A 17,570-nucleotide genomic window follows, 5' to 3' on the forward strand; every position below is an offset into this window, starting at 1 on the left:
AAACATGATAAGTTTTCTCAACAGTGAAAAATGGCGGCAATGTATTGCGATATGTTCATCAAGGTCAAGTTACCCAAGTAGCAAAACTAGGGTTCATGTCTAATTAAAGTCAGTCATGTATGAAGAACATGCATCACCTGGAGTATTGGATGTTTGAGTTTCTAAAATCAAGTTTGCCGCCTTTGATAGAGCGAATTTCTTTTCTAGGTTTGCATATCCCCATCAGTCCCGATTTCATACAGAAATTGTGATTAAAATCTTCCTCCCAAAGCGTGCTAAAGTATTTAAGAAGTGGTTCAAAAAAAAAGTTCCTCGTCGCAATTCGGTTGCATTCACTCAGCCTGCTCTACATTTCGATATGGTTTCTTCATCTCGAACCCGGTCTCGTTCCATTTGTTCCTCCAGAAATGGCACGCCTGTCGCAAGGAGACGTCTTTCTCCTAGTCACACCTTACTTATCACCCTGTTCAACAGTGGGATTATGCCCCAAGAAGAACTTGATAAGGTACAATATTTTAAGCCATATGTTTTATCGGAAATAATTTCACATTTTGCTTTTGCAGGTAGAAGGGTTGACAGCAGGTCTCTACTTCGGAATAGGTCGTGCGATAGCCGAGAACAAGAGGTTTCCATCCATCCTTTCGAGCTGCCACAAGCACCAACGGTTCATCAATGTCCGTGAAGGGTTTTCATCAGACACGATTGCAGATGACATCTACAGGTTGAAAGTCATTGTTGATCAAAGACGTTACTACGTCTGTGGGACATATGATCAAGGATCTCCTAACAATAACGAATCTTTGAAAACCTATGGCGTGAAGGAGAAATTCAAGGGCAAGATCGCCATATTCTTCTACTCTGTCTATGAGCCAGAAAGGTTCTTAGAGTGCGTGCCTAGGTATGAGAATAACGAAAGGGATGAAATAATTAAACGAGTCCTCACTGCGTAAGTAAAGAGTTTTCATGTCCCCGGAGTCATGCAGTTCCTAACGCGCTTATCATAGGTTCTCAAGGAATGTCGGAGGTCATATTGAAAAAGGAACTCCTCTGAAGCACATCGTCAGGGGTTAGGCCTTTGCTTTTCGTTCTTATCTGCAGTACAGTGCTAGATCGTGACCTATTTCTCCACCTCATTCTCTTTTACCTATGCGCCTCATTTCCTCACTAATCTATAGTCCAGTGTTGACCACGTCTCACCATGCCTCCCCCACTATGCCATCCTTCTCGTTGTATTTATTCTGTATGCCCACAGTTTTTGTTCATTAGCTTTCCATTGAAAATTTGAACACACCTCTCAGGCTATTCATCCTTGCCTATCAGCTACATCATTACGTTTGTTTGACGGTCCTAGAGTTCTGTCATTCTTTTCACCCATCGTTCCTTGAGATACTTAATCATTCTTTACCTACGTCACCTAACATCCAGTGGTTCTTTTTCATGCATTGGCCACCGGACTTGAGATTTTTAGAGTTCCCCAAAGATTCTGGTCCTCCAGGCTCAGCATATACGGTTTGAGCTAACTCCCAGTTTGTAACCTGAAGCAGCTGGGAGAAGGCAGTACTAGTGATAAAGTTTAATGGAGATTAATGGTCGATTATTAGGTCAAATGTTCAAGCACGTGGTATACATGACTTAACATTTTGTGAATCCCGAGTTCAATAGTCCTCCCTAGCTAGATCTCTGTCAGGCTTCTTTCTGGTCAAACTGGACGTGAAGCATTGAGATAACTACGAATAGACATGTTTAGTAAACCCATTGCAACATCGTTGGCATCAACTCTTCTTCTAGTCACACCGGAATTTGACGACGTCCCAAGAGACCTTTTTGCCTCTCGATCCTCAATCATACTAGCAAACGCAAAAGTGACATCCGTCTCATGGAAAGTGAGTACCTGTTTTAGAATAAATTGCATATTCTTAATGCTATTTGATTATAGAGGCAACTTGTATGCTTGCAATGTTTCAGGAAACTGACCTGTCCAGCTTCCATGCACTGATAGACGACGACGTCTTCACTTGCCTCAGTCGTCGGCCACATAACTTTCCCATCGTGCCCTCCCGAGAGCGAAGCCTGAATCCCAGTCCAAACTCAGCCACGCTCCTTGATTTCTATACACCACGCTGGGTGACTTCCTCAATACCTTTCCTGGGATTCGCTCCCAGCAGCAACCCATTCAAATTCCACTTCTTGAAATGCCTTGACCATGGATTCAGTACCCTACCAATTGAGAAAGACAGCATGTCAAAATCTTACGCTCTCAACATGTCACTACAAGAAGATTGGGACTTGTTAGAGAGAAATATGCATGCATTTCAACGTGCCTGTATGAAGATCAATCGACTAGCAATTCCTGACAATTTTCACCTTTGGCCACTACCAAACTTTTATGGGTATTGTGCACATTGGAGAACGGAAGCAGAGGCGCGTAGTGCAGGAATGCGATCTCGTCAAGCATTCATTCCTTTGATTCCCTGTATCTCATTCTTCCTCCAAATGCTGTATCAGTTGGAAAACAAATGGGTTGATATTGTCGCTTTGCACATTCCACCTAACGGGCCCGATTCTTTCTTGGGAAAGAGACAAAAGGAGTATGCAGAACTTCGCCGGGGACCTGTTCCTGCAAAGTGGGAATGGCAAGAGCTACTTCGTCGAGAAATGTCAATCAGCTCTGGATGGCTTGTGTATTTTCACCACATGTATTTTCACCAAATCATGAATATTCCAAGGGTCAGTGCATTTGTTGATGTGCACAATTCTGGGTTTCTTCCCTGGCTCCCTGTGTTTCTTGATTCCAAAATGCCTGTGATGCTATACTGGGGTCAAATTCATAATTGGTCTGTCCCGAAAATTTCCAACTTTGTGATACCGTTTCCCAATCCCATCACGTTTCCAATTCCCGATTCTACCACGGTTGACATGCTTTCTGCAACACAGACTCCTTATCCGCCACCGTCAGAAGACCATTCTTTCAACAAAACAGAAGGATCTACTCATAAGCCTAAATTGCGTTATCCACGTATTACTGGTGGAAGTCTTCCCCGAAATAATGAGGACCCATTTGCATTCATCCAACGCAGGGAAGCCCATAGACTCAAAGTCATTGCATCTGAGGCCACATCTGAACATCAGTCTCGCTTACAGCAGGAAGAAAATGCTAGGAGGGATCGACCTCCAGGTAGAAAAGGTGCTCGTGTCTATTACTGGGATCTTGTAGAAGGGATCAGGGTGTGGACAGCGGTAGGAAGGAGGAATTATGAGGATATCTGGGAGAGATATGGCCTGATTCTGTTGCTGATGAATGGGAGATTTGCACGGACCTGGATCCTGACGGCGGTTGTGATTTAGACTCCCTCCAGGATTCCGATGATGATTATTTTATCCCTATGCCCTTGCAATCAAATGAGGAAGCTGTCATAAAGCGACGAAGGCGGAGTGACTAAGCAGAACAGGGAAGCGGAGCAACTAAGCAGAGCAACTAAGCGGAGTGCAGGCAATCTGGTCCCAGATAATGACAGAGATATATTGAGTATTGTAGTCATAGGTAATAATAAGTAAGCACATACCTGGTCCCAGATAATGACAGAGAGGTCAAGATGAGGGACCAGGCTGTGAGGGAGTGGCTTTATATACATAATCCAATCTGCGAGAAATAGTGATGTAATACTGTACAGTTTAGGAACAAGGAAGGTGGTGGAAGCCAGTAAAAGGAGAAGGGTAACAGGTGGATCAGTAATTGATGATGGGAGTCAGGTGGATCAGTAATCGATGGGATTTGACAGTGATGTAATTGTACAAGTAAGGGCGTCGAGACGGTGAGAAAAGGAAAATGATAGGGGCTACGTACTTGATGACATTACCCCCCTTCTTACGACCATTGCCCTCGATGGTCAAGCCTTTGCTGCTGTGGGGTGTTTCTTGTGGAAGGCCTGAACAATCTTCGGAGCATGGCTGAGGTTGGGTGCTGGTTCCCAGGAGTTATGCCCTGCGTTGTAGCCCTTCCACTTAACCAGGTATTCCAACCTCTTCCACCGCACCTGATGACATGCCTAAATTTTGGCTAGACGTCTATGCTGTGAATTGTGACATTTTCACGTATAGATTTGTATTGAGAGGACTGTAATTGAGACCCAGATTGACAGTCAAAGTCAATACTGAATCAGTCTAATAAGTTGAAGGGACCATATACCCATACTACCACAAGTTGGTTAGTTTACCCATCCCCGATACTACCTTCGGATAGCAGTCTACCTGTTTGTCAAGCAGGATTATACCAGACTCGGACTACATCCGAAGGATGACCATTCACGTATGACATACCAAGGGTATTCTTATTGGACCTTACACTGGCAGGAGTTTGGAAGAACTTACTCAAGTGACCATGAGCCGAGGATTGACTCAAAATGACTTTCTAGAACTCAGGAATTATCAAATACTCCTTCTAGAACAAGATCATGCATTAATCTAAAAGACTGCGATTTAGTCTAATAGACCAATCAGGTTGCATGATTGAGGAAAATGACTAGAAGAACGATCGAAGTACTGCGAGGCTCCGAAGACATATCAAATGAATGTCAAAGAGTCTTGACGTAGAAAATATTGAAGAATGCAATTAAATGAATACTATGCGTAACTCCCTTGATAGAGTATAGGCACAATGGGTGTCTATTGAAAGAGAGAAGCAATTAGTTTAATTCAGATAAATCAGATTGATAGGATTAGAATTGAGGAGAACTGATTTGCCTCCGGACGAGGTGACAAACAATCGAAATGAGTGTTGAACAGCAATGACAGCTGAACACCATTCGAGTCATTCTCTAAAAACAATTAAATTAAATGAATATCGAAGTACCTACCTATGTTTGGAGGTATACTAGAATCTTGGAACCAATATGGACCAAATAAGGACCTGTAGATTCAAATTAAATGGTATCTGACCGAGTGTAGAAGTTTCCTTCCAGTTCCGAACGTTTATTGTATGAAATTAATTGTACTGTGCGATTCTATCCTCTGTATGTATAAATAGCGATCCAATGTATCTGGAATACAAGTGATTTTGGGACGACGTTGCAGTGCTAATCCGTAAAAAGGAAAGACACACTCCCGCCAGACTAAAGCCTCTTCGCTAGCAGCCATTCAGGCCCGGCACTTGTGAATATAGGAACATTGTGTTCTGCTCCTTGTGACTGCGAGAAGTATATCCAGTTGTTGGGTATTCTTCAAACTTAGGATCAGTTGTTGGTCTTAAGGGCAAATCACGCTGTGTGGTTGTGCCAGCACATAGTTCTAGCCCTCCGTAGGGGTCTGTGTGTTTCGGTTTTAATTTACTTTGATTCAAACCCCCAATTCTTGATATACCCATATCAATACAAACCAAAGCACAAATCGTGCTGAATTTACCTTGATCAAAGGAATATATCGAATCCTTAGAACGATTCAAATTGATTGATCAAAGCTTCTTACTTAGCTCTCAAAGCTTTGCGGAACCTTTGCCAACGCTACCCCTTGCTATTAAATAAATTTGATAGCAGTGAACTCACATATTGTGTATTAGATTGGTTGGTTGGAGTGCCCATTAGATTCCTTCCTTTCTCTTTCACACAAAAACAAGGCAAGCTCATTACCGACTATCCAGGATTTCCTCTACTTCATATTCCGGTTCATCTTCATCCTCTAGGTAGACTGGCTCTGGTGGTGTTGGAATTTCTCCATTGATAGCGTTACCTTTCCAGGGGTAGAGTTTGTCAACATGGAATACAGGGTGAATGCGGTCGAGGGAGATAGGGAGATCAAGGTGGTAGTCCAGGGGTCCGATCTTCTCCAAGATTCGGTAAGGTCCAAGCTGCCGATCTCCTAGCTTCTTGCTGGATAGTTGGAGGTTGATGTCTTCCACGCTGAGCCAGACAAAACTTCCGACTTTGAACTGGTGAGCTTTCCGTTTTCCTCGTTCGTATCCCTCCTTTTGCTGCTTTTTGCCTAAGTGCAAGGCAGCCCCTGCGTCCTGTCGGGCTTCTCGGAGTATCCGTATATGGTCATCTACAGCTGGGATCCCGCTGCGTTGTCCAACTGGGATGTTGAACAAGGGAAGATATCCATAGGTTAGCTCAAATGGGGACATGCCTAGTGCCGAATGGGTTCGCGAGTTGATTACAAACTCTGCCATGGGAAGGTGCTCTGCCCAGTCATCCTGTCGACGACCTACATAGAGTCGAATGTATTTTTCTACTTCTTGGTTTGCACGTTCGGTTTGACCATTAGACTGAGGACGGTAACCGGATGTAAGATCTGATTTTATTCCCAGTCTAGCAGGTAGGGATCACATGAGTTTGGCTGCAAACTGAGGCCCCCGGTCGGATTTGAAGTGGAGGGGGAGTCCATGAAGACGGAAGATTTCCTTGTAGTAGAGGTCAGCAACACCTTCCGCAGTAATGGAGCTGGTGCATGGGAGAGCATGAATTTGTTTCCCATAGAGGTCCGTGCAGACTACGACTGCGTCGTATCCTTGGGAGTTAGGCAACTGCGTTATCAGGTCCACCCCTACCTCTTCCCATAGGCCCAAAGGTACATCTAAGGGTTGAGTTACAGCTCGTGGGTGTCGTTGGATCTTTTTGCGTGCGCATGTCTCACATCCCTCTACATATTTCTCCACAGAGGAGTGCAGTGTTGGCCACCAGAAGTGGGTGCTAACTAGATCGAGTGTTTCGTGGAGCCCAGGGTGTCCAGCAGTGGGATGGTCATGACATTGACATAGTACTTCAGTGCGTAGGTCATCGCCTGCTGGCATGTATACTCATCCTTGGTAGTAGACTAGACCGTTGTCCTCCTCCCATCCAGCAATTCCATTGGCTAAACACTCTAGTCCATGCTCTTTAACTGTTTTGAGACCTTCCAGTACCTGGGCTTCTCGCTGTGAGGCTTTCCGGATGCAATCCTCTAAGGGGTTCCGTAGGATAGAGGCTGCAATTTTGGTGAAATGGTTGGGCTTAAGGACTGTCTGCTGCCGATTATCCTCATTGTCTAGTACCTGGTGGGCTGCCATATGGGAAAGAGCATCAGCCTGAGTGTTTGTTCTACCAGGGCGGTGGATCATGTGAAAGTCAAACCATGAAAGGTATAGAGCACAGCGAGCTTGGCGGTGGGTGAGGTCTTGAGCTGTGCGCCAAAATTCGAGGTTAGAGTGATCAGTGATGATATCGAATGGCTGGGGTAGTCCTTCAACGCTTCTATAATGGCTAGCATTTCCCGGTCATAGATCTCATAGTTTCGTTCTGCTGGTTGCATTGAGGCTGATCGAATGGCAACGGGATGCCATTGGCCATCATCTTGCTTTTGCATGAGGGCACTGCCAGTAGCAAAGCCTGATGCATCTACCTCGATTCGGGTCGGTCTATCTGGTGTCCATAGGGCTAAGATGGGTGCAGAGATGAAGGCCTCTTGGAGGGTGTCAAACGCATGTTGCTGGGTGTCCATCCAGGTGAAGGATATGTCTTTCCGGGTGAGGTCATTCAGGGGCCTGGCTATCCTTGCAAAGTTCCGGATAAAGCATCGGTAGAAGTTAGCAAATCCAAGGAATCCTTGGAGCTCTCAAAGATTAGTGGGGGCTGGCCAGTCGCGAACTGCAGCTACCTTTATAGGGTCCATTCTCACCTCCCCTTCCAATATAATAAGGCCTAGATATTCAATCTGTTGTTGTTCGAATTCGCACTTCTCCGGTCGTAGGTACAGATCGTGCTTCTCCAACCGGGTTAGTACTTCCCATACCACTCGTTGGTGCTCCTAAAGGTCACTGCCAAAGATGAGGATGTCGTCTAGGCAAACCGCTACCTTTCCAGCTACAATGAGGTCCGCAAATATAGCGTTCATGAGTGCTTGAAACGTTGCAGGGGAGTTGGTGAGACCAAAGAACATAACCTTAGGCTTGAACAGCCCTCATGTGGTTGCAAAAGCCCCTTTCCATTCGTGACTTTCCTTAATTCGAACGTTGTTATAACCCCAGCGGACATCAAATTTGGTGAAATATTGAGCCCCTTGGAGCCGACTAATTATATCAGCAACCAATGGGAGGGGGTAGCGGTTTTTCACAGTGTATTCGTTCAATTTCCGGTAGTCTTGTACAAAATGGAGTTTTCCATCCTTCTTCTTCACAAAGAAGACTGGAGATGAGATGGGTGATTTGGAGGGGACGATGTAGCCTTTCCGCAGATTTTCTTCCAGGAAGCGATCCAACTCCTCTTGCTCATTTAGGGACATGGGGTAGATCTTGGTACGCATGGTTGCCGGTGCTCCAGGTATGAGATCGATTGCATGGTCCCAAGGTTGGTGGGCAGGTAATCGTTCGGAGGCGGATTCTGAGAAAACCTTTTTGAAATCACGGTACTGCTCAGGGACCATTTCTTCAAAGGTTTCAACAGGCTTGTCTCGGTTAGCTTCCTCTGCTAGCTGCTGGGAATAAGTGAATCCTGCGGCGCACCAGACCTCCTCAGTCTGTTCCTCTAGGATTCCCGCTTTTACCCATGCCCGACAAGTTTTATGATTGGCTCGGATTCGGTGTATTGGGGATTCCTCCGCTGCTGATTCACTCTCTTCGAGGGTTGCTTCCTGTGGCGCCTCAATGTGAGGGGGTTCAGCTAGAGGTTTTGGGAGTTCAGGGATTGGGCTTTCTGTGTTAGCAGCAGCTAGGTGAGGGTATGAGATCTCCTCATCTTGGACTTCTTCTATAGCTACTCGAGGGGGCTTTACTGAAAGTCGTCCTTTCTCCCAATCAATCTCCGGATTTACCTTCTGTAGCCAGGGGAGTCCAAGGATAATGTCTTCGCCTCCTAGATTGGTGATCAGGAAGTCCATCCATCGCTCTTGACTATCCACTGTGAGTGCTAGGTGTGCAAAATGGGTTATCCGTCCAGCTCGGTTAGGTGTTCCATCAATATTAAAAACGTCGATTGGTTTATGAAGGGGTGCACATCTTATGCAGTTCCGAGTGGCAAAGTCTTGGTTTAGAAACAGGGCAGTAGCTCCACAGTCTACCATGGCTGCAGTTGTTATACTATGATTCCTTCCTCTTAGTCTCGCATGAATTTGGAAATGTGGGGAAGTGGAGTTTAATTCCCGGGTCAACAATATTGTACATGATGGGTGCGAGTCATACGAAGAAGTAGCGAACATAACAAACTGATTACGGGGTACTCTCAGTGCAGCCGAAGCGGGTACCCTCTTTAAAAACCCTGTTGAAAGCCAGAGGATGAGGAAGACATGGCATTAGCACGATCGAGTAATTCCCTTATTTGACCAATCTGGTTGGAAAAGTCCTGGTTAGGGGGGCTCGGGGTAGCGGGTACGGTAGCTAGAGCAGATGTTGGGGTCGAGGTAGCGATCTGGACGGATTCATTTGGGAATAGAGAAAATGGCGCAGTGCTCGTAGCTGATATCTGCTGGCGCCGCGGTTGCTGGCGTTGGCCTTGGTCTCGTCCGAGTCCCATGAACTTGTCCTGGCAGACTGCTTCCAGATGTCCTCGACGTCCACAGTAATGGCAGGTGGTTTCTCGATGTGGGCAGTTTTGCTTGACATGACCTTGGGCACCACAGCCAAAACATCGTCCTCGCATGCGGGCCAGGAACGCCTCCCTAGTATTCCCATTACTGGTGTGGGTGGCATCGATATCCATAGAATGGGGGTCAGCAGGGGTAGCATGGGAGCGGGTAGGTCCGAGGTTTTGACCAGTCAGGGTGGGGTCATGTAAGTAGACATCTACTGATACAGCTTGTGTGATGGCTTCCTTTAGGGTCCGAGCAACTCCTTGACCAATGTTTACCATGATCAGATTCTGTTGTATCTTCGGAAGTAGGGCAGAGTAGAAATGTTCCCTTAAATCAATATCAGACATCCCAGTCCAACTTCCAATGTCCTGGAATTTCTGAGCAAACTCTGCTACTGTCTGCCCTTTACCCTGCTTAAGGGATTGGATTGCATTACGGGCTTCCATACCTGGGTCTATTGATTCAAATCGCTGACCGAATTCTAGGAGAAACTTCTCCCAACTGCCTTCGAACAGGGGATTCTCCGCATTAAAATGTAGCAGGTGAGGGGTTGCCCAGTCTCCAGCACCTTCTGTAAAGAAGCCCAAGGCTGACTTGATAAGCTTTACCTGACTGTTGGCGAGATCAGGTTGTTCTGAGGCCCAGTTCTGGAACTGAGCTCTGAAACAACGTGCTTCATTACTGTCTTTACCCTTGAATACCTCAGGTTTGTTCATGCTGGATTTGGAGGACGAGCATTCCTCCATGGCTGTAGCAAGGTTGGCTACTTGTTTAATGAGCTGAGTCATGAGTTCATCTGCAGAGGTAGTCTGGGCAGTCAGGACAGGAGTCGACATGATAGGAGTAGGCAATCGGGGGTGGGGAATTGGCAGGAAGGTTGTATCTTCTACAGTAGTTGGGTTCTGAACTGAATTGGAGAGCGCGCGGGGGCAAGGCTGAGAGTCACAGTCGTACCAGCTATCGCCACTATGGTGGATGTGGTGCTGATCTCTGGGGTCAAGTGCGTGTTGGAGAGCGGAGCAGTCTGTTTTAGCAGTATGATCGGAAGGATCTACGAGTGTAGAAGATGTGATGTATGCAGATCCTGCAAGGACAACCTTATTGGTAGGCTGTCAGTGCAGTAATGGATCTTGACCTAATGTCACAAAGCAACAAAGGCGGAGTGACGAAGCAGAACAGGGAAGCGGAGCAACTAAGCAGAGCGATGGAGCGGAGTGACTGAGCAGAGCAATGAAGCGGAGCAACTAAGCGGAGTGCAGGCAATCTGGTCCCAGATAATGACAGAGATATATTGAGTATTGTAGTCATAGGTAATAATAAGTAAGCACATACCTGGTCCCAGATAATGACAGAGAGGTCAAGATGAGGGACCAGGCTGTGAGGGAGTGGCTTTATATATATAATCCAATCTGCGAGAAATAGCGATGTAATACTGTACAGTTTAGGAACAAGGAAGGTGGCGGAAGCCAGTAGAAGGAGAAGGGTAACAGGTGGATCAGTAATCGATGATGGGAGTCAGGTGGATCAGTAATCAATGGGATTTGACAGTGATGTAATCGTACAAGTAAGGGTGTTGAGATGGTGAGAAAAGGAAAATGATAGAGGCTACGTACTTCATGACAATTGGGAATGCAGAGATCTTAGCGAAGCCAAGGAATTCCTTTGCATGCGGATTACTTGTCGTGGCAAAAAGATCTATATTGATCAATGTGCCTACCTTGACAAAGTCCTTAAGCATTGCGGTATGGAAAATGCTAAAATGGTTGATACACCACTTCCTGCAGGGTTCCAACCCGGATCCACCAAAGTCCAAGCAGATTCCACTCTTTGTAGCACGTTCCAAATGGTTATTGGTTCCCTTCTCTACCTCATGTTGGGCACACGTCCTGACATCTCCTTTGCTGTTACCAAGCTTGCACAACATGCAGCTAACCCATCTCAAGAGCACCTTGACAAGGCACTCTACATTTGCCGTTACCTCCTAGGTACTAGATCATATGCACTTTGCTATGATGGTGAATCGGGTATTGGTCTCACGTAGATGGTAGTAACAACCCTGCAGATCTTTTCACAAAGAATCTTGGGCATATCAAATTTGAGCTATTCCGCTCAATGCTTGGACTTGAGTTCTACTTGTCCACTAACCCTTAGGCTTTCTGCCCTGTCTGACACCTACCGCTATTGCTTCGAGCAAAGTACTTTACTGTGCTGCTCAGCAAGGGGGTGTGTTGAACACGGCTTTGCCATTCACATGCCACTATTATAATCATGTGTTATGATATGTCATATCTAGTCATATCTAGTCATTTACTATATGTGGATTCCTCTGTACTTCCTTATGTAATACTGTCATACAGTTATGTATATAAACAGGCCATTGTAAGACCTGGGTCAGAATAGGTCTTAGGGTAGGTTTTGGTATGAGGAGTTTATGTTGTAGTGTGCTAGGAGCAGGCTGGAGCTCGAAGGGAGCTACGGAAACCGCGACCGAGGACAGGAATGACCTAGTAGTGGCTGGGATAGAGAGATATGACCCTTGAAGGGGTTCCTGTAAGGTCCAGGGAGGTCCCTAAGGCATAGGTAGAGGAGGTAGAGGTACGGAACCTAGTAGCGTTACGTAGAAGGAGTTGTACTCGCTAGAACATCAACGTAAGATCGAATAGGTTGTAGAGAGAATAGGTCTTGAGTGTATAAGCTCCTGAGAAGATATACGCCCGGGAGGTGAGGTCCCGGGAACTGGGGCTTAGGGGTGGATGTCCTCGAGTGTTGGAGGTGGTAACGGAGAAGCGGCACGTAGTTCTTTTTTTTTTTTTTTTTTTTTTGAATCCTGTTTATACACCGCTGTGCGGGAGCATATAGTAGTGTACAAACTATTGTACTTGTGTGTATCTTGTGTAAACTATTGTATGAGTATGTAGTCAGTCAACGTGAATCGGTTCCTTAGGGAAGCCAAAACAGGGATCCGTCAAAAGCGCATTGTATCTGTTAAAGTCCATGTGCTGTGAGTAGTGCATCGTAAGCTTTGCCCGTGTATTCGTAGCTTTATAAGTATGTGTGCGTCATGAGGAGGGATTGAATGAAAAGAAATTAGTACTTGTACGTAGAGCTTTCGGATTGGGCAGTCGATTCGCTAACGCTGTTACTGGGGTCGGTCTTCGTCATCGTCGCTGAGTTCGGGGAGTTCTCCAACAATGTGGTGGAATCGCCTTGTGCTATTAATGTAGCGGAATAGTGGTGGAAGTGCCTGTTTCACCGAGAGCAGGGGTCCGAGAGACCATAATTGGTTAGGTAGCTTTCTTTGTAGTCGGCCTCGGGCCCTTCGATGTGCTGGACAGTTGAATAGGAAGTGTGTAACGGTTTCGTCAGCCCTCTTGCAACATGGACACGTTGGGGAGTCTGCTTTCCCGATGCGATGTAGGTGCGTTTGTAAGGGGATGTGTCCTGTGCGTAGTTGTGTGAGCAGGCTGAGGAGCTTTCTAGGGAGCCAGCGGGCGAGTTTCCAGTAGTTTCGACTGGCGGTGGTTGCGTTGGAAGGGTCGATGCGCTGAAATTGGGCAAAGCGCGGGGATTTCTTCCAGAGCTTGTTGTGGTGTTTCTCCAGCTTTTGGCGGAACATTTGGATGGTCGCAGTCTGACTGTGGGGAAGTGGTCGGTGCAGCTGAGTGGGTAGCTTCTCTTTTCGGCTGGATCTGCCAGTCGCCGCTTTTTTGGCCTCTTGGTCCGCCCGCTCATTGCCCTCAACGCCGATGTGGCCCGGTATCCAGTTGGTTCACCAAGGTGTTAGGCGTTGGGGAGCTTTAGTATTGTTCGAGGGAGCTCGGAGACTCACTTGGATTGCTTAGACATGAAGTAAAAGCATATATTCAACCGTATAGACAATCGTAGTGACAGTAGACAAGAGTAGAGAGAAACAGAGATAGAGAAACAGAGAGTAAAGAGGAATCCGTATAGGTAGCAGGTACAAAGGGACAGGCGTTGCGGCGCTACTTAAATAGGTACGGGGAGTGAACAAGAGAACATCTGGAAACATGAGGCAGCTAATTGAGGGAGGAAGGTAATCGAGATTTAGTACTTAAAGGGGTTGGCGATTAGGAGGGTGTTGTATGCGTATCAGAGTGAACGTCAGGACATTTGGGTAGGTATGTCAGGGGGGTGATAATTGGGGAGGTGCATGGTGGTATTTGGGGATTGGGGAGGTGCATGGTGGTATTTGGGGATTGGGGAGGTGTAGAGGTGGATAGAAGATAGTGGCTGGTACTGGGACGGGTCTGGTTGTAGCCAGGGCATGACAGCCATATCCTGTACTGGAATCCAACTCGCTTCTCTCTCATCGTTATTGCCTCACTGACACACTAAGCTCTACTACCAGGTATGGTGCTAGAGAGTGTCCCCACTATGCATCCCTTGCCTGCTCAACAACCCCATTGGTTAAAACTCTAGTGTTAACCTTCTTATTCACAGTTCGGTGTTTCTTGACCCTGTAAGTCACTAGTTGGCAAAACATTGGTTTGTATATGATCAGATGTGGCCTATGTGGCTGATTTGAATAAGTTCGACAAGCTCAAAGCAGTCAGACAACTTGTTAACTTTGCAAGAACAATTTCACACAAATTGGCGGACTTTCAATCCATTCAGTCAAATTGGTAGCCAAGGATAGGATAGGATAGGATACTTGAATTATACTTGCCAGGTCCGATTCCAAGTACTGGATATTTATATCCTATCCTATCTTATCCTGAGGGTATACCGGACACTTCTTACAGAACAAGATGAGTAAACATAAATTCTATACAAAGGGGCATTTTGGCATGCAGAGTCCATGAACTAGTGATTTTGAAGACAAGAACATTCCGCATTAGCAGTCTGTACCAGAAACACATCCCACGCTGTCCAAAGAGTGGCGTTTCCCGGTACTGTGCACTGAGAGCATCATTGAATGTGAACAAGGGGGAGGAGCACACATTCAGGTTAGGGAGGACAAATTCCGAAGCAACAGAAGACCCAGGACAAACAGTGGTTGTAAAGTTATCGACACTGAATGATGGAGAGACCGGGGAGTGAAAAAAAGTGGAAACCTGCAATGTCCGCAGGTAACACTAATCGATACTCACGAGTAGACCAGATACTATGAATCAGCTATGATTGAGAGAGATAGAAAGGGGAAGAAAATTATGGGTACAGGAGAGTACTCTATGTGAATAGATGGATGAAAGCGGGTAAGCTACGATCAGGCTACGATCTAGAGCTGGTACTGTATATATAGTGTGATGTGTCACAATTGTGACTATATGCATGTTCGTAGTGAACAGTATGTTTGCACCCTCACCCAACTGAAACCAAAAGTGGGCTCCGTAAAATGAAATTTGTTTATTGGTATTGGTTAGAGCACTAGTCCAAATCAACGGAGTTCAAAAGTTGTGGGGGGCCATCGCCGCCGTTGCGAACCCAATCGTCCAGAGCTTCACATTCGTGCAAAGAACTATATGGAAGCCAGCGATCCTCAGAAGGTGCCTGGTCCACCCATCGAACCAGGAATTGCCACCCACGACCGCGACGTCGGGAGTCGAGGATGCGGTCGATTGCAAACTCCTCGTGCCCGTCTACAATAGTGGGTTCGGGGATTCCTCGTTGCCTTTCGGGGAACAGGGCAGGGTCGTTCGGAACGTAATGCTTCAGCTGGTCCACATAGGAAGACAGTTGCAGCTCTTGATTTGAATATGGATAATTTCCAGACATGAGCTGTGAGGAGGACGGGAAATTGACATGCTGAAGGACAATTAATCATAAATTCTGAGAATGATGAAGGACAGAAGCTCACCGTGGTGTCATAAACCTTGTTACTCCAACCATATGGGTTACGATATAATGAATGTTCAGAGAGATTCAGACGAGGAGTGAGCCCGAAGTCATCAGCGGGGAACTAAATGAAACAAAGAGGTCATCAGCTCGAGGGATCCGTTGGATGAATAAGTGGTATGATAAATACCCTGCCAGGCAAGTGATTTATTGTTGAGTGTTCTGGGTCTGCTGAGAGCAGCAGATCAGTAGGAGCGGAGAAGCTAGTAAAATGGATCATACAATACTCCACCCGGTCTGACAGGCTTGACGCAGCGCCGCTGTGCTTGCTTGTAGATCCTAAAGTATTGGGATCGGCATGATCATGGTGAGTGCTTCCCTGTATCTCAGAGTGTTCAACGCCTGTTGCCCCATTTAGGAGAACCTGGTCAAACGTGCTCTCTGTAGACACTGAGGATTCAGCAGAGAGATTGACATCAGAACCTTGTGGGTTTAATCTTCTACATTTAACATGGCGTTCACGGCAACAATAACATGCCCGAGTTCTCTTCTTCCTCCTCCTCGGTGTTTCTCTCTCTTTCTGGGGTCCTTGACTCATTATATTGTTCACCGTGGATCGTGTTTCCAGCTGATTGGAAGATTCCAGGGATTGGTGATATTGAAGACCCGAAAAATCTATGTCGATATTGTTCCAACCAAAGAGTGGTGCCTCCCGGAACTGAGCATGAATAGCATCATTGAATAAAGACAAAGGGGAGGAGCACACATTCAAGTTAGGGAGGATAAAGCCTGAAGCAACGGAAGGTTTAGGATAAACAGTGGAGGTGGTTGCAAAGTTATTGACATTGAGTGATGGAGAGACCGGGGGAAGTCGCAGCTCTTGATCTGAATATGGATGATTTCCAAACAAAAGCTGCGAGGAGGGCAGGAAATCGACACGCTGAAGGACAATTAATCAGGACAGAAGCTCACCGTGGGGTCACAAACATTGTTATTATAATCATAGTACGAACGGTCAAAAAGATTTAGACGAGGAGGGAGCCCGAAGTCATCAACGGGGAACTAAATGAACAAAGAGGTCATCAGCTCGAGGGAGTTGTTGGACGATTAGGTTGCAGGTGATAAATACCCTGCCAGGCAATTGATTGATTTTCGAGGGTTCTGGGTCTGTTGAAAGCAGCAGATTAGTAGAAGCGGAGAAGCTAGTGAGATGGATCATACAATTCTCCTGCAAGTCTGACAGGCTTGATGCAGCGTCGCCGTGCTTGCTTGTAGATCTTAAAGTATCGGGATTGGCATGATCATGGTGAGTGCTTCCCTGTATCTCAGAGTGCTCAAGGCCTGTTGCTCCATTCTGATCAAACGTGCTCATTGCAGGCACTGAGGATTCAGCAGGGACAGTCATGGCCTATTTCGAAGAGGGGAGAATAGAGAAAACTTGTGAGTGATCACAGACACAATATAAGTATGTATTTATAGGGTCAAGCAAAAATGCATAAAAATTCAAGTAAATCTCTACTACGACAATCGAGGACTTACAAAATCGAGATGAACTCATTGTGCAGCACTGATTCTCGAGCTGAGATGATCATAGAAACTTTTGTGGTATGGTTTTACATCATCCAGAGCACTCGACAACAGGCTTAATTCTTCTATCACGCTTCCCTTATGAAATAAAACTTCCGCAAAAGGAGATTGTATTCACCATATTCAGACAAGAAGTAGTGTCAAATCCTCTTTGACTGTTTGATAATTATATATCAGTTGCGTTGCATCATCATATGTGATCCTGCGCGATTAAATCATTGCGGCGGTACAATTGTAAAACTTTCGTATAGCCCACAACATCAAGAACACGGTGATCTCTCTGGTAATCTTCACAACTTGGACCACGAGGCTGCCCTTATGCCACGTATAGTGTTCTTTGTTACAGACAGCGTTGCAGGGATTTTGGTTGGCTGTCCCACACCATCACTTGCCTATATTCAGAATCTCTGCAACACCGACTCCCCGAGCAGCCCTTGGATCCAGAGTTGCACTGTTTTCCAACAGTTCGGCGAGTCCATATCTTACGCTTGAAACACGGCGACCCCCAGGCGATACCACTTTGCATGACATTGAAACAATCATTGATCTATATTGGACCCTATTGATCAGGCATTCTCTCGAAGTACAACAGAACAATTTGATTTTAATCCGATCTCTTTTTTGAAGTCAGTGATTGTCAGGCTTGCAGAGAATGG

The 17,570-nt window shown here is 46.1% G+C and overlaps 1 protein-coding gene across 1 annotated transcript; it reads left to right on the plus strand.

Annotated features, from left to right (window-relative positions):
• Nucleotides 1–358: 358 nt before the first annotated feature.
• Nucleotides 359–3,345, plus strand: C8R40DRAFT_1227003 (uncharacterized protein; the record flags this gene model as incomplete). Its single annotated transcript, XM_046233316.1, has 5 exons — nucleotides 359–505; nucleotides 564–886; nucleotides 1,748–1,883; nucleotides 1,937–1,945; nucleotides 1,966–3,345. 5 exons carry the CDS (start codon nucleotides 359–361, stop codon nucleotides 3,343–3,345), a joined length of 1,995 nt encoding a protein of 664 aa, XP_046078780.1.
• Nucleotides 3,346–17,570: the final 14,225 nt, after the last annotated feature.

The sequence above is a fragment of the Lentinula edodes genome (genome assembly GCF_021015755.1).
Source record: "Lentinula edodes strain Le(Bin) 0899 ss11 chromosome Unknown C8R40scaffold_98, whole genome shotgun sequence".
Lineage (NCBI taxonomy): Eukaryota > Fungi > Basidiomycota > Agaricomycetes > Agaricales > Omphalotaceae > Lentinula > Lentinula edodes.